We start from the raw sequence: 23,560 nt of genomic DNA, 5'->3' as shown, positions 1-23,560 counted from the left end.
GGCTGAAATGGCTAAAATGGCTATCACAAGAGGGCACAGTTTTAAGGTGCTTGGAAGTAGGTACAGAGGAGGGGTCAAAGCTAAGTTATTTTATGCAGAGAGTGGTGAGTGCATGGAATGGGCTGCCAGCGATGGTGGTGGAGGCAGATCCAATAGGGTCTTTTAAGAGATTCCTGGATAGGTACATGGAGCTTAGAGAAAGAGGGCGATGGGTAACCCTGGGTAATTTCTAAAGTAAGTACATGTTCAGCACAGCATTGTGGGCTGAAGGGCTTGTATTATGCTGTAGTTTTTCAATGTATGTTGCTCTCAAACATCATCAGTTCCCAGCCTAATAAATGTGAATAGCAATATTGTGATGAACTACAGTGCCTATAAAAAGTATTCACCCTTTAATATAATAAAAAGTTTCCATGTTTTGTTATTTTACAACTTTGAATCACAGTGAATTTAACATGGCTTTTTTGAGACTGATCAACAGAAATAGTCTCTTTTGTGTCAAGTGAAAACAGATCTCTACAAAGTGATCTAAATTAATTACAAATGTAAAACACAAAATAATTGATTGCATAAGTATTCACCTGCTTTAATATGACACACTAAGTCATCACTGTAAAGCCAATTGGTTTTAGAAGTCATAATTAGTTAAATGGAGATCACCTGTGTGCAGTCAAGGTGTTTCAATTGATTGCAGTAAAAATACACCTGTATCTGGAAGGTCCGACTGCTCCTGAATTACAGGTAACAATAAAGAAATCTCTTACCAACTATTTATCAGTGTGTACTGCAGAACTGGTTGCCAGCATTTTGGGCAACCATTTGGAGGGAATCTGTCCCTGCAAAGATATAATTTGTTCCCCTTCTTGCAGTTCCTCTGTCTCCGCCGCATCTGCTCTCAGGATGAGGCTTTTCATTCCAGGACAAAGGAGATGTCCTCCTTTTTTAAAGAAAGGGGCTTCCCTTCCTCCACCATCAACTCTGCTCTCAAACGCATCTCTCCCATTTCACACACATTCTGCTCTCACCCCGTCCTCCCGCCACCCCACTAGGAATAGGGTTCCCCTTGTCCTCACCTACCACCCCACCAGCCTCTGGGTCCAACATATAATTCTCCATAACTTCCGCCACCTCCAACAGGATCCCACCACTAAGCACATCTTTCCCTACCCACCCCCCCCTTTCTGCTTTCTGCAGGGATCGCTCCCTACGCGACTCCCTTGTCCATTCGCCCCCCCCCCCCATCCCTTCCCACCGATCTCCCTCCCGGCACTTATCCTTGTAAGCGGAACAAGTACTACACATGCCCTTATACTTCCTCTCTCACCACCATTCAGGGCCCCAGACAGTCCTTCCAGGTGAGGCAACACTTCACCTGTGAGTTGGCTGGTGTGATATACTGCATCCAATGCTCCGGATGCGGCCTACTATATATTGGCGAGACCCGATGCAGACTGGCAGACGGTTTCACTGAACACCCACGCTCTGTCCGCCAGAGAAAGCAGGATCTCCCAGTGGCCACACATTTTAATTCCACGTCCCATTCCCATTCTGATATGTCTATCCACCGCCTCCTCTACTGTAAAGATGAAGCTACACTCAGGTTGGAGGAACACCACCTTATATTCCATCTGGGTAGCCTCCAACCTGATGGCATGAACACTGACTTCTCTAACTTCCGTTAATGCCCCACCTCCCCTTCATACCCCATCCGTTATTTATTTATTTATTATGGTTTTTTTTCTCTCTCTCTCTCCTTTTTCTCCCTCTGTCCCTCTCACTATATTCCTTGCCCAACCTCTGGGCTTCCCCCCTCCCCCTTTCTTTCTCCCTAGGCCTCCAGTACCATGATCCCCTCATATTCCTTTGGCCAATCAACTTTCCAGCTCGTAGCTCCATCCCTCCCCCTCCTGTCTTCTCCTATCATTTCGGATCTCCCCCTCCCCCTTTCAAATCTCTTACTATCTCTTCTTTCAGTGAGTCGTGACGCAGGGTCTCGGCCCGAAACGTCGACTGTACCTCTTCCTATAGATGCTGCCTGGCCTGCTGCGTTCACCAGCAATTTTTATGTGTGCTGCTTGAAATTCCAGCATCTGCAGATTTGCTCGTGTTTGCATATAATTTGTTCAGATTCTTTTTCAGTTTTGACTAGTCTTAAAATATGTCATTCTAGCAGTAGGTCAGATTTACTGTTGGAAGCTCTTCAAACTTTATTTCACATTCAAAATATGTCTTCTGCTCATGGGTCCCTGCACAGAGGTATTGAGGGAAACAAGCAGGTTGATTGTCTGGCTAAAAAACCTGTTAAAAGTTCATCTGCAGATATAGACCTTCCACCTAGTAAATCAGAAGCTAAGGGGTTGGTGAGGCTAAGAATTTGGGGATTATGGCAAGACTTGTGGGGTAAGGGGTGACACCTGTACAGAATACATAAAACTGTTGGATTGATGGGAGGAGGCAAGACAAGGAGGGAAGGACTTAGAATTGTGCATACTATGCTTAATTATTCCTTGTATCTTGTTGCAAAACATCACTCGGGGGGTGTAGGTTTGTCATTATAATGAAACAGTTGAACATATTTTACAATGTCAAGCATATAAGGCTGAAAGAAAGCAAATGCAGGCTGCACTACTAGCTTTGGGGGTTGGCATTTTTCATTTAAGAACTTTACTAAGTTATGGAAGAGACTTTAATTTACTTCATAATATTTTCTTTCATTATTTAAAACAGTAAAATATGAAAACTTCCAAAGGGGAGGATGTGAATACTTTTTATAGCCACTGTATGTAGTTTAAAATAGCTCATCACTGTCTCACAAGGGCAATTAGGATGGGGGATAAATGCTTGCCTTGCCAGTGACAAACAAATTCCTTCCTTCCTTCCTTCACTGGTATCAGAATAAACACAACTTTCAGCAGTTTACCTTGCCCTCACAAAGTGCTGTTGGAAATGAGATTCCTGTTCTAGCACCAAATTCTGCAGAAATTTGCAATACAGAAAACAACATAACTTGGCCAACTGTGCCTAAATTTTCTACCTCTTAATCTGCAGCTTCACAGAAAATGGTCATATATTCCAATACACAATATTCTATAGATTCACAAGTAAAAATATTCCACAGTGCAGATTTCCTGTTAACATATTTTTAGGTTAGATTATGAGGACACGCAGTCCTCTTTTATTGTCATTTAGTAATGCATGCATTAAGAAATGATACAATGTTCCTCCAGTATGATATCACAGAAACACAAGACAGACCAAGACTGAAAAACTGACAAAAACCACATAATTATAACATATAGTTACAACAGTGCAAAGCAGTACCATAATTTGATAAAGAACAGACCATGGGCACAGTAAAAAAAAAAAGTCTCAAAGTCTCTCGAAACTCCTATCATCCCACGCAGATGGTTATAGGAAGAAAAACTCTCCATGCCATGAACCTCCAGCACCGCAAACTTGCCGATGCAGCACCCTGGAAGCACCCGACCACAGCCGACTCTTGAGTCCGTCCGAAAACTTCGAGCCTCCGACACTGAGCACCATCTCTGCTGAGCACTTCAACCCCGGCCCCGGCAACAGGCAAAGCCGAGGATTTGGGGCCTTCCCCTCTGGAGATTCTCGATCGCACAGTAGCAGCGGCAGCGAAGCGGGCATTTCAGAAGTTTCTCCAGACGTTCCTCCGTGCTTCTCACGTCTGTCTCCATCAAATCAGAATTGTGCACAGTACCTACTTAACAAATACAGATATCATTCCGGAGCCATCACGCTGCCATCTTCTCCTCCCCTCCTTTCATGGAATTTTTCATGTTCCATTGGAGTTTTTCCTCCAAAACTGCAATTTTACCTTTTCAGAGAATGTGCATTGCAACTACTGTTTAAAATATGAAAAATAATTATAAGCTTACCTGCATAAGCCCCAAGCTCTTGCAGTTTTCCCTTAATAGCAGTCTGAAAGTACAAGTAAAATACATTTAAGCACATTAAGTACCAGAGATTTATATAACATTGCAAGCAAAACATTGCATTGATTAATCAGATTTTAAAGAATAACATCTTGTATTTACACATAGTAGCTTCAAAAACTTACAGTTTACGTCACTCACTTAAGTGTTGGGTGAGGAAATTAGAACTAATATATGCAGAAAATGGGGCAATAAATGATTTATTTTTAGACTAAACTATATGGACATCATTTAGGAAAACTTGGTAAATTTTTTTTGGAAAACCATGTCAAAATTTCGTACATAGTACTTAGAATTTCTATACTTAGAAATTCAAGTAATTTGCCCTATTCTGGAACACTCATACAATTTCACATTGACCTTCCTTTGCCAAAGCCCAAACCCTTGGAGAAATTAATTTCTTAAGAAATTCCTACACGTTCTGCAGAAATACAAGATTTTAGGCCAACTTAAAACACAGGTGCTCACTCAAACATATGATGCCACAACTTGGGTTTAAAAAACAGCACTCTAATGGCTGAAGAGATGAGTTTGGGAAAGTCTTTAACGCATATTTGGGATTTAGAGGAGGATATCTGTCCAAAAAAGTTGTAAGAAAATGTGAAGACACAACTGAGTGAACCCAGGTGGGTAATTGTGCCTTCAGCTAGTTTGATCTTCTGATCAAACACCCACCTTCCGTTTGCTTCTCCACCTAATTTGCTTCTTGCAAGATATTTCATAAAACTCATATTCTCTTACCTGAAAGTTCACTTTCTCAAGTGTCTCATAAGAGTTTCATAATTAAAGTGTTATTTAAAAGCAAGTTGTTGAAAATTAATCCTAGACAGTGAATACTTAATGCATCATTTCTAAAGAGAGAAAATCATGAATGGCATAGGTAAGGGATGAAAATGGATAGGAACTTGATAGCAATTTTACTTTTTTTTATACACACAAGGTAGGAGCCATAAATCTATTTTTTTCTATCTGTACTGTATTTTGTGTTACATATTTTATTATGGGTTACAGTAATTTGTCACATGGGTTTTAGACGTGCTAGAAGTAAAGTCACGTATCCACCCTTTATGCTGTTTAGTTTAGTTTAGATAGAGACTTAGAGATGGACTTTTTTTGTTGACTGCTTATTACACTAATTCTGCAAACTTTGTTAATATCGCTAATTATGCTATCACTATTTTTGATTGTTCATCTTTGCTAGTTTCGTAATAAGGAATTGAACATACTTTCTTTGATTTGAAACTCAGTTATTTGGAAGCACTTCACACAATGTCAATTCTATCACTCAGCATCAAAGCGGTTTACGTTTGTTTCTTAAGTAGCCACTACAATATGGAATGAACTGTCAGAGGTTGGGGCAGGTACAATAACAACCAGATATAATAGCATGATTGGGTTGGTTGGCATTGACCAGATGGGCCAAACAGCCTGCTTTATGACGCTGTATCAATCTCTCAAAGGCAAAAGACACCTTTATGAGAATGAAGAGTATACTGACCAACACTAAACGAGGCATGATAACACATCTCAGAGTACTGAAATGTTACGTTTATCCAGTTATGTTATATGGCTCGGAATGTTGGACAATATCTAGTAACATGAGGAAACGAATTGAAGCAGCAGAGATGTGGTTTTTGAGGAGGATACAAAGAATAAAATGGAGGAAACGAATATCTAACAAGGATGTCATGAACAGAGTAAACACAAAAAGAGAAATAATGTATGAGATCATGAAAAGGCAACGTAACTTCATTGGACATGTGATTAGGAAAGAGGAGTTAGAATGCACGGTAATTATGGGAAAGATTGAAGGGAAGAAACCAAGAGGAAGACAAAGAAAAATGATGATGGAGACAGCAGCCAGAGAATTGGAAATGAATACCAATGAACTGATCCACTTGACCCGAAACAGGAGTGTGTGGGCCATGGCAGTCAAAGTTCAAACTGGGCACGGCACCTGATGATGATGATCAATCTCTCACAGAATGTATTTTGTTATAATAGTACCGAAACTCATTCATGCAAAAATTACATTTTTGTATTATCAGGAAAAAACAATATTATGTAACTGAAGGACATATCATGAAAAGTTATTGAATAATAGTAATCAAAAAAGTCAATGTTGGAAATCAGAAATAAAAACGGAATGCTGGAAATACGCAGCAGGTCAGGCATATCTGGAGAATGTACTTTCATCAGCGCTGACCTGTCAAGAGGGTCACTGATCCAGGCAGTTAATTCTCATTTTTCTCTGCACACATGCTGCCTGATCTCCTGTCTAATTCCAGTATTCTGTTCTTATTTGACTGCACTGTGTTCCCATATAATGGAAAACTGCCCATAAACAAACAACTCTGCAAGATTTCAACTCCAGGAGAACAGAACAAAAAAAAAAGTAGCATCAAATGAGTCACTTTTTGTCATCCCCTCGACAAATGAGAAATCCTGAAATACTTAGAGCTGTTTATTCAGTGAACATTTTTGAAAAACCAGTATTTTCTTTAAAAACTATCCAACAACTTTTCAATGCTGTGTGGATTAATGCTTCCATTTCCATAATTATATGTGGTAATAGCTTCAAATCCAACAAAAAGTAATGCAATCACAAAGAAGGCACACTAATGGCTCTATATCACTTGAGTAGAGTTTGAGGAGATTTGGTATGCCACCAAAGACTCTTGCAAATTTCTACAGATGTACAGTGCAGAGCATTCTAACTGGTTGCATCAGTGTCTGGTACAATGGCTTTGATGCACAGGATTGCATGAGGCTGCAAACTCTTGTGGACTCAGCCAGTTCCATTACAGGTAAGGGCACAACTCCCCACACCATCGAGGTATCTTCAAGAGGCAACACCTCAGGAAGACAACATCCACCATTAAAGATACTCACCATCTGGGACTTGCCCCTTCACGTCCCTACAATCATGGAGAAGGGACAGCAGCCTGAAGACCCACACTCAACATTTTAAAAACAACTTCTTCCCCTCCACCATCAGATTTCTGAATGGTCTATGAACCTATAAGCATGACATTATTCTTTCGCACTATTTTGTAAATTGTTGTAAGTTTTATGTCTTGTATGGTACTGCTGCCACAAAACAACAAATTTCACAACATAAACACGAGGAAATCTCACAACATATGTCAGTGATAATAAACCTGATTCTAATTCTTATAAAACTATCAGCAACATCCAGCAACTGCACACATGCATTAAGCAAGGATATACAGAAAATGCTGGATTACTTCTTAACATCTCCTTTGGACCCAATAAACTATTTTTATTTATATACTGTCAATCACCTAGGAGATTAAATACTGCTCCTGTGCAACTGCAGGATCTGCAACATCTTCGCTTTCCTTGTTCCTTCCCACCAGTGAGTTACCAAACAGTCCTTCTAGGTGGAACAGTATTTTATAATTTTTGAAATCAACTCTTCCTAGGAAAAGCATTTTCATACCTAAGATGGGGCCCTTGTACTTCCACCTGGACCCGTTTGCCCTCAACCTTCTCCACTGGCAGGGTGAAATGCAGAGCAAACTAGAAGAACAATTCCTCATGTTGTACCTGGGTAGTCTACAACCTAATGTCATGAATGCTGATATTCCAATTTCAGGTATCCTTTACCCCTATGCTTCCCTTCCTTCTCTCCTTCTGATCCAGCTCCAATCCTTTCATTTTCATTACCTTTCCCATAGTCCCACTTCTCTCCCCTTCCCCCTCTTGGTTCCATCAATCAATTACCATCACATTTCACCCACTGGATACTGCCTCCTGTCTGGTTCTATCTGCCCTTCTTCTTTTCCCAAATGGTTGTCATTATCACCTTGCTTACTTACCAGATCCCAGCACTGGTAGCCTTTGTGTTCCCACTTATTACCATCCTAGTTGTCTCCACATTCACCCTCCCCACCTCCTACCTGGTCCTGCCTGTGCTCCTTTTCACCTGTTTCCACTCCTCTGTTCCAACCCCACCCCCAAGCTGGCTCCAATCTGCACATCATCCATTCACCCTCCTCAGTCCTTCTGGCGCTTGTTTCACTCCTCTTTATACTCTTCCCTCTCCACTCTCAGTCCTGATGCAGAGTTTGAAATTGAAAGGTCAACAATTTGTCCCCTCACAAACGCTGCCTGACCCGCAGAGATTTTCCAACAGATTGTCTGTTACTCAGAACATTTTTGCTATTTAACAGGGTAGTTTTCATGAATTAATTTGCAGATAGATCTCAAATTCAGACATAGTAAGGATATTTTAAACATTCCTAAATCAGTAGTTTTGCTGGTGGTTGAGATACATCACAAAAATGTAATTAACAAATATTCCTTAAAGTATGTCTCATCTTCCTCACCTCTCATTTCTAACCTGTAATAGGTAGGAAGCCTTTTTACTTTGATAAGGAGAAGTATTCAAAGTTTAAAGGAAATTTATTATCAAAGTACATATATGTTAACATATACGTTAACATATACAACCCTGAAATTAATTTTCCTGAGGGCAATCACAGTAAATACAAGACAACAGAAGCAATGAAAGACCACACCCAACAGGACGGACAACAACCAATGTGCAAAAAATCTGGGCAAATAGAGAAAAATAATATTAATAATATATAAGTAACCAATAAATATTGAGAACATGAGATGAAGAGTCCTTGAAAGTGAGTGCATAGGTTGTGAGAACAGTTCAGTGACAAGTCGAGTGAAGTTACCTGCTTTGGTTCAAGAGCCTGATGGTTAAGGGGTAATAACTGTTCCTGAACCTGGTGGCATGGGTTTTGTAGCTCCTATACCTTCTTCCTGATGACAGCAGTGAGAAGAGAGCATGACCTGGATGGTGGGGGTCCTTGATGGATGCTGCTTTCCTGAGACAGTGCTCCATGTAGATGTGTTCAATGGTGGTGAGGGTTTTACCTGTGATGGACTGGGCCATATCCACTTCTTTTTGTAGTGTTTTCCATACAAGGCCATTGGCTGTGATGCAACCAGTCAATATACTCGCCACCAGGCCGGCTGGTGGCACAATGACATCGGAGCCAGACCCGGGAGTGGAGGTTCCCGGGTTTGAAACCAGGCGGGTCTGCTCTCGAGTACGCTTTCCATCCGTGCCAGGTTGAGTGTCGAGATCGCAACTTAACCTCGTAAAATAAAGGGAAAGTACTGCAAAAATGTCTGCGTGAGGAGCAGCACGCCACACAGTCTCTCCCTCTCTCTCATTCCGCACCTTGTAAAAAGCCATGAAAACGACATCATCATAGACGCACGCACATAGACACACACGCATGCACACGCAGACACACATGCACAGACTCGCACGCACGCAGGCACATGCCAAAAAATATATATACACATACACACATATATATTCACCACCGCACATCTGTAGAAGTTTGTCAATGTTTTAGATGGCATGCTGATCTTCACAAGCTTCTAAGAAGGTAGAAGTGCTGCCATGCTTTCTCTGTAATGGCACTTATGTGATTCTTTCCCTTACTGACATGGTACATCTACAAACCCCATTTCCACAAAAATTGGGATATTTTCCAAAATGCAATGAAAACAAAAATCTGTGATATGTTAATTCACTTGAACCTTTATTTAACTGACAAAAGTACAAAGAAAAGATTTTCAATAGTTTTACTGACCAACTTAATTGTATTTTGTAAACATACACAAATTTAGAATTTGATGGCTGCAACACACTCAACAAAAGTTGGGACAGAGGCATGTTTACCAATGTGTTACATCACCTTTCCTTTTAATAACACTTTTTAATCGTTTTGGAACTGAGGATACTAATTGTAGTAGATTTGCAAACGGAAATTTTGTCCATTCTTGCTTGATATAAGACTTCAGCTGCTCATCAGTCCGTGGTCTCTGATGTCTGATTCTCCTCTTCATGTTGCACCATACATTTTCAATAGGAGATAGATCTGGACTGGCAGCAGGCCAGTCAAGCACACGCACTCTGTGTCTACAAAGCCACGCTGTTGTAGCCCGTGTAGAATGTGGTCTGGCATTGTCCTGGTGAAATAAGCATGGACGTCCCAGGAAGAGACGTCGCCTTGATGGCAACATATGTCTCTCTAAGATCCTAATATACGCCTCAGAGTCAATGGTACCTTCACATACATGCAACTCACCCATGCCGTGGGCACTGATGCACCCCCATACCATCACAGGTGCTGGCTTTTGCACCTTTCGCTGATAACAATCTGGATGGTCGTTTTCATCTTTGGCACGGAGAACTCGACGCCCGTTTTTTCCAAAAACTAGCTGAAATGTGGACTCATCTGACCACAGCACACCGTTCCACAGGCTTTCGGTCCATCTGAGATGAGCTCGGGCCCAGAGAACTCACCGGCGTTTCTGCATAGAGTTGATGTATGGCTTCCTCTTTGCGTAATACAGTTTCAAGTTGCATTTCTGGATGCAGCAACAGACTGTGTTGAGTGACAATGGTTTTCCGAAGTACTCCCGAGCCCAGGTGGCTGTAATTGTCACAGTAGCATGACGGTTTCTTAGGCAGTGCCGCCTGAGGGCTCGAAGATCACGTGCATTCAACAGTGGTTTCCCACTTTGCCCTTTACGCAGAGATGTCTCTGAATTCTCTGAATCTTTTCACAATATTATGTACTGTAGATGTTGAAAGACCTAAATTCTCTGCAATCTTGCGTTGAGAAATGTTCCTTTTGAACTGACTAACAATTCTCTCACAAATTTTGGCACAAAGGGGTGAGCCACGACCCACCCTTGCTTGCAAAGACTGAGCCTTTGATGGACGCTACTTTTATACCCAGTCATGATACCTCACCTGCTACCAATTAGCCTGTTTGATGTGGAGTCTTCCAAACCAGTGTTACTTGAACATTCTGTGCACTTTTCAATCTTATTTTAACTCTGTCCCAATTTTTGTTGAGTGTGTTGCAGCCATCAAATTCTAAATTTGTGTATATTTACAAAATACAATTAAGTTGGTAGGTAAAACTATTGAAAATCTCTTCTTTGTACTTTTGTCAGTTAAATAAAGGTTTACGTGAATTAACATATCACAGATTTTTGTTTTTATTGCATTTGGGAAAATATCCCAACTTTTCTGGAAATGGGGTTTGTACTTAGGAGATTATAGAATTGTACAGGTCTGTTTTTACATCACTTCCTCAAAAACATTAGATTATACAATCCAAGCTGACTATCTGAAGGAACTGCCTATCTGCATCTCACTACCACTGCCTTCTTCACTTCTCCCACCCCGTATTAAGCCTGAAAATTAGTCAGTTCAAATGCACATCCAAATGTCACTTGAAGGTATCAGATCCTATAGAATCTGCTTCCACTAAAGTTTCAGAAAGTATGCCCCAATTATCTAAATATTTCTTTTTTTTTTAGTTATTAACATATGTATTTAAAACTAACATATCCAGTTACTCACTAATTTACTAGAAGAAATAGTTTCTCAGTATTTGTCTCATCATAAGAGGTATTCAATCTTGGCTTATCGTAAGATATATTCAAAATTATGAAGAACTTTCACCTTAAATGTCTCTGCTCCAAGAAGAACAAGATCAATTTTTTCCATTTTTTATTCTAAATTTCCTCATACCTGATACCTGGTAAACTTTCATTGTTCATTTTCTAAGACCTTGACATCCTTCCTAAATTGTAATATATATTACTGTGAGCAAAAGCAATGATTAGTGAAGATTCAGTATGACTTTCTTGTTTTTATGTTTAATGCCCCTATATACAAAGCCAAGTACAATAAAAATCAGTAATCCTGTATGCTCATGACTACATATTCCTTGACTATTTGATGTTTTTCATTTACTACAAAACATACTTTAGAATCATGTAAATGTGATCATAAGAGATAGGAGCAAAATTAGGCCTTTCACCAATTGAGGCTGTGCTGTCATTCCATCATGGCTGATTTATTATCCCACTCAAGCACATAATGGACTCCATTGTCTTCCCAACCACTGAAGACAAGCTAACCAGACTATAATTTCTTTTCTTCTGCCTCCTTCCCTCTTAAGGAGTGGAGTGACAGTTGCAATTTTCTAGTCCTATGGAACCATAGGATTCTTGAAAGATCAATACTAATGCCTCTACAATCTCTTTAGCTACCTCTTTCAGAACCCTCAGATACAGTCCATCCAGTCCAGGTGACTTATCTACCTTCAGATCGTTAGCTTCCCAAGCACATTCTCCTTAGTAGTAGCAGCTACGCTCACTTCTGCGCCAACACTCTTGAATTTCTGGCATACTGCTAGTGTCTTCAACAGTGAACACTGGTGCAAAAATACTTAAAGTCTGTCTGCCATTTTTGTCCCCAGTTACTATCTCTCCAGTGTCATTTTCCAGCTGTCTGATATCCACTCTCACCTTTCTTTTACCCTTTATATATCTGAAAAAACTTTTTGTATCCTCCTTTATATTATTTACTAGCTTACCTTGCCTTCTGTTGGTTTTCAAAACCTCCCCAATCCTCCAACTTCCCACTAATTTTTCCAATATTATATGCACAAGAAAAGCATGGTAACCTGCCTCACTGACTATCACCCAGTGGTACTTACATCCACAGTGATGAAGCGTTTTGTGTTTTGAGAGGTTTGTGATAAAACACATCACTGCTGCCTGAAAAGCAACTTAGATACACTCCAATTTGCCAACTGGAGCAACAGATCCACAGCAAATGCCATTTCACTGGGTCTTCACTTCAACTCTGTAACATCTGGACAACAAAGATACATACATCAGGATGTTCTTAATCGACTACAGTTCAATACCATCATCCCCTCAAAACTACTCAATAAGCTCAAGACACTGGCCTCAATACCACCTTGTGCAATTGGATCCTCGATTTCCTCACTTCCAGTCCCCAGTTATCTTGGATTGGCAACAACATCTTCTCCATGATCGCCATCAGTACAGGTGCACCACAAGGCTGTGTGCTTAGCCCTTTGCTCCACTCCACTCTACCCTGCTCTAGTCTTATGACTGTGTGGCTAAGCACAGCTCCAATACCATATTCAAGTTTGCTGTTGACACCACTGTTGTGGGCTGAATCAAAGGTGGTAATGAATCAATTTATAGGAGGGAGATCAAAAATCTGGCTGAGTGGTGCCAATGCCAGCAAGACCAAGGAGCTAATTATTGACTTCAAGAGAAGGAAAACAGAGGTCCAGGAGCCAGTCCTCAGAGGATCAGAGGTGGAGAGGGTCAGCAACTTTAAATTCTTTGGTGTTATTATTACAAGGGACCTGAACTGAAGCCCATCACGTAAGTGCAACTACGAAGAAATCACAGAAGCACCTCCACTTCCTTAGGAGTTTGCGGAGATTTGGCATTACATCTAAAACTTTGACCAACTTCTACAGATGTGTACTGGAGAGTATTTTGACTAGCCACATCATCGCCTGGTATGGAAACACCAATGCCCTTGAACAGAAAACCCTACAAAAAGTAATGGATACAACCCAGTCCATCACAGGTAAACCCCTCCCCACCATTCTGCACATATACAAGAAATGCTGTTGCAGCAAAGCAGCATCCATCGTTGGAGACACCCACCACCCAGGACATGCTCTCTTCTCATTGCTGCCATTGTGAAGGTGGTACAGGAGCCTTAGGACTCATACCACCAGCTTCAGGAACAGTTACTACCCATCAACCATCAGGCTCTTGAACCAAAGGGCATAACTTCACTCAACTTCACTTACCCCATCATTGAAATGTTCCCACAACTAATGGACTCACTTTCAAGGACTCATGTTTTTGATATTTATTATTCTTTCTTTTGTTTTGTACTTGCACAGTTTGTTGTCTTCTGAACTCTAACTGAATGGCCAAGTTGGGTGATCTTTCATTGATTCTGTTATAGTTATTATTCTATAGTTTTATTGAGAATGCCCACAAGAAAATGAATCTCAGGGTTGTATATGGTTACATATATGTACTTCGAACGTTTGCTTCTATTACTATCTTTTCTTCACTATCTTTTTCGATTGCCATGTAAAAGGATATGCACCCCTAACCAGCTCTTCCGCAAGAAGCAGCACTTCAGTTATTCATGTTATTTCCCACTAAGTTCAATGCTGCCACACTTACATGATTAAATTTCACCTACTTTGTCTGCAAGGCCTCAGGCTCTGATGGTACACTTAGTAGGGCATTGAAAACCTGTGCCAGCCAACTGGCAGGAGTGTTCAAGGACATCTTTAATCTCTCACTGCTGCAGTTGGAGGTTCCCACCTGTTTCAAAAGGGCAGCAATCACGTCAGTGCCCAAGAAAAGCAGGGTGAGCTGTCTCAATGACTATCGCCCAGTTGCACTCACAGCTACCGTGATGAAGTGTTTTGAGAGGTTGGTCACGGCTAGAATCAACTCCTGCCTAAAGCAAGGTCCTGAAGCCGCTACAATTTGCCTGTCGTCAATAGGTCTACAGCTGATACAATCTTACTGGCTCTCCACTCACCTTGGATCACCTGGACAATAGCAATACCTGTATCAGGCTGCTGTTTATTCACTGTTTAACACAATCATATCCTGAGTTCTACTGAACAAGCTCCAAAACCTGGGCCTCTGTACATCCCTCTGCAACTGGATCCTTGACTTCCTCACCAGGAGACGATGGTCAGTGTGGATCCGAAATAACAAATCTTCTTCACTGAGGATCAACACTAGCACAGCTCAAGGATATGTGCTCAGCCCACTGCTCTATTTTCTCTACACCCACAGCTCTGTGGCTAGGCACAGCTTAAACACCATCTATAAATCCATCTAAATTCAACTATTGTTGGCAGAATTTCAGATGGTGAGATCAGCTGGCTGTGCAGTGCTGCAACAACACTCAACATCAGTAAGACTAAGGAAATGATGTGGACTTCAGGAAGGGGAAGTTGAGAAAACACTCAACAGTCCTCATCCAATGATCAGCAGTGGAAAAGGTGAGCAGCTTCAAGTTCCTGGGTGTCAACATCTTTGAAGATTTATCTTGGACCCAACCCAAACATATTCATGCAATTACAAAGCAGCTACATTTCATTGAGAGTTTGAGGATACTTGGTATGTCATCACAACCCTCTCAAATTTCCACAGATATACCACGGAGAGCACTCTAACCGGTTGCATCACCATCTGGTATGGGGCGGGGGGGGGGAGGGGCACTGCACAGGATCAGAAAAAGCTGCAGAAATTTGCAGTATCAGCCAACTCCATTGTGGCATTAGTTTCCTCAGCATCGAGGAGACCTTCAAAAGGCGATGCCTCAAAAAGGTGGAACCCACCATTAAGGACTCCCATCACACAGGATATGCCCTCTTCTCATTGTTACCATCAAGGAGGTACATACACATTGTTTCAGAGACAGCTTCTTCCTCTTCCTATCAGATTTCTGAATGAACAATGAACCTATGAACACTACCTCACCATATTTTTGCTCTCTTTTTGCACTACTTTTTTTTTCATATATAAAGTTCTTACTGTAATTTAAATTTTTATTATGTACTGCATTGGGGTGCATGGGGTGCATGGGAGGGGTAGCACCTCTAGATGGGGGGGCTTGTCACACTCCTTGGAGTGGCTCGTCATCTATTGGTCCCCACCATCGCCCAGCTCTCACCTGTGGCTCCTCGTAGCTGTTTGCATGCGACAGCTGCCACACCCGGGGCAACGGCTTCGACAGGCCGGCTAAACCAGGTGAGGGTAGCCAACGGGTCTGAAACCCTTGGTGAGATAGGAATTTACTCATCCCAGCATGCGAAGACTGCTTTGGTGGATCAGGCGATGGAAACCCCAGGGGTTCAATGGCTGAGAAGGCATTGCAGCAGCGCATTGTGGAGAGCGCAGGGTGCGGCAGAGTACTTATACGCAGCTATCCAATGCAGCCAAAGAAGTTGTCAGAAGTTAACGATTCTTCGTGCCACTGGATCCTGACTTCTGAGGCCGAGAGGGTGGGATCGTCTCTGTGCAAGGCTTTTCCACTTTCATATCTTTCACACACTAGTTACATTGTGCAACATTCATCTCCCAACTTTCAATTCCTACCAGTCTTCTACAAGTCCTACGGCGATGGGGGAGTGGCGAAGCAACTGGTGGAGGTGACCACTGAGAGATGTAGTCACAAACCCGCATGTACGCAGCCTTTGGACAAGTGGTCATTCTTCTCTGTACCCCGGGCAGTAGAGGAGTCCGGCAGCACCAATGGCGACTGAGTACCCCTTTTCAGGACAGCACTGCTCACCCTTTGATAGGGAGGGGCCTAGAACAGGTGGCCTAAACATTGCCTGCCCTACAGACAGATAACTCGCCAGCTTGCCGCGGCTGGCAGTTCATCCGCCAATGCGGAGACACTCAAAGGAGAAGAAAGAAACTTCTGTTAGGATCATGGAATATTCACACACTCATGGACAGAGAGAACTCAGCAAGACCCCAAAGAACAGCCCTTGTTGCCAAGGAACTTTCACACTACAACATCAACATCGCAGCCTAAGTGAAACCAGGCTTGCGGAGGAAGGATCCCTGACTGAAACCACCAGCAGCTACACTTTCTTTTGGAAAGGAAAAGCACAAGATGAAGAGAGGATTCACGGAACTGGATTTGCAGTCAAATCCAGCTTCCCGAAACAACTCTCCGAACTGCCCGTGGGAATCAACGAAAGACTTATGTGGCTATGTCTGCCCCTCAGCCACAAATGTCACGCAATAGTCATCAGCGCTTACGCCCCCACCATGACCAGCAAATACAAGACCATTGAACAGTTCTACGCCGACCTTAGCTCTGTTCTGTGCTCAGTCCCTGCCAACGACAAACTAATCCTGCTCGGTGACTTCAATGCCCGAGTAGGCTGCAATCACAGTCGCTGGGAAGGGGTTCTAGGCAAACATGGTATTGGCAATATGAACAGCAATGGCCTCTTGCTCCTTAGTAAATGTGCAGAATACGACCTCCTCATCACAAACACAGTGTTCAGGCTGGTGAACAACTACAAGACAACATGGATGCACCCAAGATCCAAACATTGGCACATGATCAACTATGTTATAGTACGTTGCCGTGACATCCAGGATGTCCTCATCACCAGAGCCATGCGAGGAGTGGAGTGCTGACCTGGTCACAGGCTTGACTGCAGCACATTGAAGCTACGTATTGCTCCCCACCATCCCAAGTGCCCTAAGTTCATCAGAACAGCTTTTAACACCGCCAGACTCCAAGAGCTGCTGTATCTTCGCAAGTTCCAGACCACCCTTGGAACCCTTCTGCCAATGGACCACTAACTGGTGGGCCAACCCAGAAGCGGATTCAGTTTACAGAGGTGGTGACGGAAAGAGCAAAATCAGTCCTCGGCCCCAAGGACCGGAACCACCAAGATTGGTTCGACGAGAATGACCATGCCATCAAAGGTCTCCTGGCCAGGAAGAACAAAGCATTCATGGAATGGCAAAATGACCCAAGCTCCATTCCCAAAAAAGAGTGATTCAAGTCCCTTCAGGCCCATGCCCAACGGGAAATTCGCAAGATGCACGACCTGTAGTGGGATAGGAAAGCTTCACCGACATCAACAACTCGAAGCTGCTCTTCAACTCCATCGAGATGATCTTCGGACCCTCAAGATCAGGCTCATCTCCACTGTTGTCCACTGATGGAACCACACTACTAAAGGACAAAGACAGCATCCAACACAGATGGAAAGAGCATATCAGCCAGCTCCTGAACTGCCCTTCATCGGTCGACCAGTCTGCTCTGGACCAAATCCCCCAACAGCCTATTCACGAGGAACTAGATGATCCTCCCTCGATAGATGAAGTCAAGAAGGCTATCACACAGATGAGCAGTGGCAAGGCGCCCGGCAAGGATGGACTACCTGCTGAACTGTACAAGGCACTCAGCAAGGAATCACTTGAGGCTTTCCACAGCACCCTGACTAGCACTTGGGAAGAAGAAGAGATGCTCCCTGACCTCAAAGACGCAATGATAATTGCCCTCTACCAAAATAAAGGTTCAAGGACCCACTGCGGGAACTACAGAGACATCTCACTACTTTCCATTGCCGGAAAAATCCTCGCCCGCATCATCCTCAACAGACTGATTCTAACAGTGTCAGAAGAGAACCTTCCCGAGTCGCAATGGGGCTTTCATCCCGAACGCAGCACTGTCGACATGAACTTCGCAGTGAGGCAGGTACAGGAGAAGTGCCTGGAACAGGACATGACATTATACTCTGTCTTCATTGATCTGACAAAGGCGTTTGACACGGTCAACAGAGACGCACTGTGGATCATCCTTAGAAAGCTTGGCTACCCGCAGAAATTCACTACATTCATCCGCCTGCTCCACGATGGCATGACAGGAGAAGTGTCCCCATCTAAGACTTCCAACATCTCAAATGGCATGAAGCAAGGGTGCATTCTAGCACCAGTGCTCTTCAACCTCTTCTTCACCCAAATGCTGAAGCATGCTGTTAAGGACCTAAACCTGGGTATTTACATAAGATATCGCCTAGACGGATCGATGTTTGACCTGAGACGCCTTGCTGCAAAGACCAAAACGTTGAGGAGGCTTATCACCGAAGCCCTGTTTGCTGGTGACTGTGCCCTCATGGCCCACCAGGAGAACCACCAGCAGATGATTGTTGACAAGTTCTCCGCAGCCTCAAAGTTGTTCGGCCAGACAATCAGCCTCGGTAAGACAGAAGTTCTCCTACAATCTGCACCAAACAGTTACCCTCCTCAGCCATGCATCACCATCGACAGCACTGTCCTGAAGAATGTGGAGAGCTTCAAGTATCTAGGAAGCACCATCTCCAGTGGCCATCATCTGCTTGACAAGAAGATCATAGCAAGGATCCAGAAAGCCAGCCAGGCGCTCGGGAAACTCCACATCAAAGTTCTGGAGCACATTCAGCTTTCAACCAAGCTCAAGGTGTACGAGGCTGTGGCCCTCACCTCTCTCCTGTACAGCTGTGAAACCTGGACCCTGTACTGCAGGCACATCAAACAGCTGGCGCAGTTTCACATGTGCCCTCTGCGGTCGATCATGAGGATCCGATGGCAGGACCGAATCACCAACCAGGAAGTCCTTGAGAGAGCCAACAGCACAAGCATTGAGGCAAGGATCCTCCAGGCCCAGCTACGCTGGACTGGCCATGTAACCTGCATGGGTGAAACAAGAATCCCCAGGCAGCTGCTCTACCGTGAGCTTGAGCATGGCAGTCGCAATCAGGGCTGCCCCAAAAAAAGATTCAAAGACAATCTGAAATCGTACATCAAATGGGCAGACCTCCAGCCTCGACAACTTGAGGAGTCCGCAACCGACAGGGCTGCGTGGCGCGCCCTGACCAGAAAAGCTTTGAGGATGACCGAAATCAACGCCTTGGAGCAGCACGAGACCAACGCCACAAAGCTGTGTATGCACTTGTTCTAACAACCACCATTCCATGTCCAACCTGCAACCGCATGTGTGCTTCGGCCTTTGGTCTCCGAAGCCACGTGCGTATCCACAGATGACTGCACAATGTTTAGTCTTCCTCGGACCCCGAGAGACAACCACCACCACCATATATTGCATTGTACTGCTGCTGCAAAACAAATTTCATAACATATGCCAGTGATATTAAACCTGATTTTGATTGTTTCTGTCAATTTCTGTACGTACTTTCCTGATGCCAGTTACTAGTCTGCTCAATTACTGTTCTGTTAAATGTTGTCTCATTTACAAAAACAAAACAGCACCACCTATATTCAACCAACATAACACAACTCTGGGCAGTTCACTCTGTTCTTTTCTTCACACATTAGTCTGTTCCAACTAATTCTGCTCTTTTTAACTGTACCCCAAGTTACCACTACACCTTTACATTTACAATCAATGTACTAAAATTGATACATTAGGCAACTATTTTCTTAATTCAGCTGTTTCTATTTAAAAAAAAAACAGCAGTACTGATCATGGAAGAAACAAACTTTGTGAATTCGTACATGTAGAAGTCAAGCAGCAGCTTACAAAGTACAAATAAATCAAAGGGGAGCTACACAAACTAGAAGAAAGCTGGAAGGTAGTCATAGTAATGGGTATACAGTATATCAATAAAATAGCTGGAGAAATGTTTAAGACTCATGTATAATGGTACAGAATTATGAAGAGATCAAATTAGGGAAATAGGAAAGGAAAAACAGATGAAAATTGTAAAATGAACATTTTTGATAGAGAAATTTCTACTCATGAACTAGATATGTTTTGAGTCAAGAAGGTGTTCAGTGTTTCTGATGCGGCCTCTACATTGGTGAGACCTGTCATAAGTTGGGGTACTGCTTCGTCGAGCACCTCCACACCATCCACCACCAGCGGGATTTCCCGGTGGCCAAAAATTTTAATCCCCATTCCCGTTCCAATGTGTCAGTCCATGGCCACTTCTTATGCCAAGATGAGGCCAACCTGATGGTAGAGGGGCAACACCTCATATTCCATATGGGTACCATCCAACCTGATGGCATGAATATCCATTTCTCCTTGCGGTAAACAATTTGGGGGATCAAATGTTGTAAAATTAGTCAGCTCAATCTTGGGTACTAACCTCTGTAGAATCCAAGACATCTTCAAGGAGCGGTGCCTTAGAAAGGCAGCGTCCATTATTAAGGTCCCCCGCCCCCCCCCCCCCATCACCGAGGACATGCCCTCCTTCTCACTGTTACCATCAGGAAGGAGGTACAGAAGCTTGAAAGCACACACTCAACGATTCAGGAACAGCTTCTTCCCCTCTGCCGTCCAATTTCTAAATGGACACTGAACCCATGAATAGCACCTCAATTATTTATTATTTCAGTTTTTGCACTATTTTTAATTTAACTATTTAATATGCATATATATCTTACTGTACTTGATGTACTTACTTTTTTCTATATGATCATGTATTGCATTGTACTGCTGCCACTAAGTTAACGAATTTCACGACACAACATACTCCGGTGATATTAATCCTGATTTGGATTCTTTCCCACCCACCTGGCTTCACCCATCACCTTCCAGCTAGCCTCTTTCTCCTCCCTCCCACCCCACCCCCCACCTTTTTGGTCTGGCATCTTCCCCTTCCTTCTCAGTCCTGAAGAAGGGCCTTGGCCCAAAGCATCGACTGTCTATTCATTCCATAGATGCTGTCTGATCTGAGTCCTTCCAGCATTCTGTCTCTGCTGCTTCAGAAGGTTTTGTTGGTAAGATTAGTTGTTTTCTTTAATTCAAAATTTAGTTAATTGCTTCACATAGCTGACAATGGAACAATAGTCCTGAACTTCAGTTCCTTAATCTGTTATTATACCCCCCAGTCAAATTTGATAGTATTCAATGTATCTTGGGAAATTCTGCCTTGTTGCAATCCCTATATAATTACAATGCTGAATGACTGGATTCGACTGAAATTTTTTCATTGTGAGGTGGGAGTGTTGAATACAAGTGAAATATGAGTGAAGTTAGTAGCTTCTTTTGGAAAGTGTTCAAGTAAAATGTTACTGGTTTTTTTTGTCTAGCAGGCTCACAAAACAAGTTCCTACGCCAATTTATTAAAGTCCTGGTAGTTGCCACAGCTCTTACCCACAACAATGAAACAGTCTTTTTCAAAAGGCTGAAACAAAAATATATTTGAAACACACAACAGAAACAAAATGACTTTGCTTGTGTAGCACAAATTTAGGAATGAACTACTCTAGTTAAATTAGAAAAGGCAAATCATCGTACTTCCCAATACCTGATACTATGATATATCGGCAATTAAAGACCCTTTAGTGGCTGAAGCGACGACCGCTTCACTAGCCCGTCGCGAAGATGACCCCGAAATTGCGAGCAAGCCTCGCCGCCGTGAAACTTTCTCACAGGCGGGGTGGAGGCCGCGCTAACCGCTGGCTGTGAACGAAGCCACTGTCCTTTAACCGAAAGCACCGTGAGTGCGGTTCCCGGTCAGGCCTCGAGCCGCTCCGCTACCAGTCTCCCATCACCGACACAAGCAGGACCCGGGCCTATGATCGCCAGGTACAGCTTTGTGCTTCCCCCGCAGCCCGGCTGAGACACTTACTCTGATCTTACGGCTGATTTCAGTTCCTATTTCCATTCCGGATCATTAATCGACGAACACTCCCTGGTCCTGTATCGCCAGCTCCCACTCACTACCTCAGAAACGGCGCACCCCTGGGAAGGACGGAACAGCATGTAGGTCAAACTTAACCCTTGCTATTAGATTAGATTGCGCTCAATTAAAATTTCGAAATATAGCAATGTTTCGCGAATAAATAAAGACATTTCAATTTGGATCAATTCGACAAATACCAAATGAAGAAACTAAAAATGCAGGTAATGTAAAATGTTACCTATGTACGTCATTTCTGGAATAATATAGTGCAGAAACTGGAATTCCGAAATAAACAATAAATACTGGAAATAGTCAGCAGGTCAGATAGCATCTGCAGAGAAACAACATTAACGTTTCAGATATGAGATTTTGAATCAGTGGAGGAACTAAGAATGATGTGGTTGAAAGATGGACAAGGAGATTTGGATCTGCCATTATTGTATTGAATGCCAGAGGAAGGTCAGGGGCCCAAATTACCTCATTTTGTGCATTTGCCTTATTCTCTTTGTTAAGGGGAAAAAAAGGGCTTTTATGCCCTGTGTTGTACTCAGCCGCTATTATATACCCATTTGCCACCTTTCCATCACCCTTGCATAGTAATGTGCTATTTGCTTTCCTAGTTACTTATTGTCCCTAAAATTCAATCACTGGAACACCCAGATGAAGTGTACCTCACAATGTAGCTACAACTTTTGTCCCCTTTCTAATTGGGCAACTGAACATTTTCTGAAATAATACTAATTGCTCACCTTTGCCAACTCATTCAACCCACCTATATCAATTTATAGCTTCTTTGTGTCCTCTTCATAAGTTGCTTCAGTCTTTGAGCTCATTTTGATTGTAAATGGAATAATCATATACTTAAGTTAATCTAGACGTACATAGATCAGAACATACAAATCTACAGCACATTACAGGCCCTTCAGTGCCGACCATGTAACCTACTCTAGAACCTGCCTTGAATTTCCCTACCACATAGCCCTCTATTTTTCTAAGCTCCATGTACCTACAGTATCTAAGAATTTCTTAAAAGACCCTATTGTATCCATCTCTATCACTATCACTGGCAGTGCATTCCACACACCCACCACTCTCTGTATGGAAAAATCTACCCCCGACATCCCCTTTGTACCTACTTCCAAGCACCTTAAAGTTATGCTCCCTCATGTTAGCCATTCCAGCCCTAGGAAAAAGCCTCTGACTAGCCACACGATCAATGCCTCTCATTATCTTATACACCTCTATCAGGTCACCTCTCATCCTCTGTCGCTCCAAGGAGAAAAAGCCAAGTTCACTCAACCTATTTTCATAAGGCAGTGGTCCCCAAGCACCAGGCCGCAGACCGGTACCGGGTCACAAAGCATGTGCTACTGGGCCACGAGGAAACGATATGATTTGGCGACGTGAACGTGTTGCCGACTTGTCAGTTGGCGCTTTCTTGCCCAGGCTCTTGGCGGCAGAAATATTGCCAAATGTAATTTT

At 42.9% G+C, this 23,560-nt stretch overlaps 1 protein-coding gene across 2 annotated transcripts in view; it reads right to left on the bottom strand.

Moving 5' to 3' along the window:
- zc3h14 (zinc finger CCCH-type containing 14) overlaps window positions 1-22,141 on the bottom strand; it is a 56,124-nt gene extending 33,983 nt beyond the window's left edge. Inside the window, exons 1-2 of one of the 2 annotated variants that reach the window (XM_072271212.1) lie at window positions 22,025-22,141; window positions 3,906-3,948 (exon numbers count right to left, since the gene is read on the bottom strand). In XM_072271212.1, the coding sequence (XP_072127313.1) occupies window positions 3,906-3,948; window positions 22,025-22,060 (79 nt within the window). In that variant the 5' untranslated portion in view covers window positions 22,061-22,141. The remainder of the gene's footprint in view (window positions 1-3,905; window positions 3,949-22,024) is intronic. The other variant, XM_072271221.1, reaches the window with a different exon arrangement.
- Between the last annotated feature and the right edge of the window lie 1,419 nt (window positions 22,142-23,560).

This window comes from Mobula birostris, chromosome 1, assembly GCF_030028105.1.
Source record: "Mobula birostris isolate sMobBir1 chromosome 1, sMobBir1.hap1, whole genome shotgun sequence".
NCBI lineage: Eukaryota > Metazoa > Chordata > Chondrichthyes > Myliobatiformes > Myliobatidae > Mobula > Mobula birostris.
The sequence above is the reverse complement of the archived record's forward strand: the minus strand, read 5'-3'. Positions and strand labels throughout refer to the sequence as shown.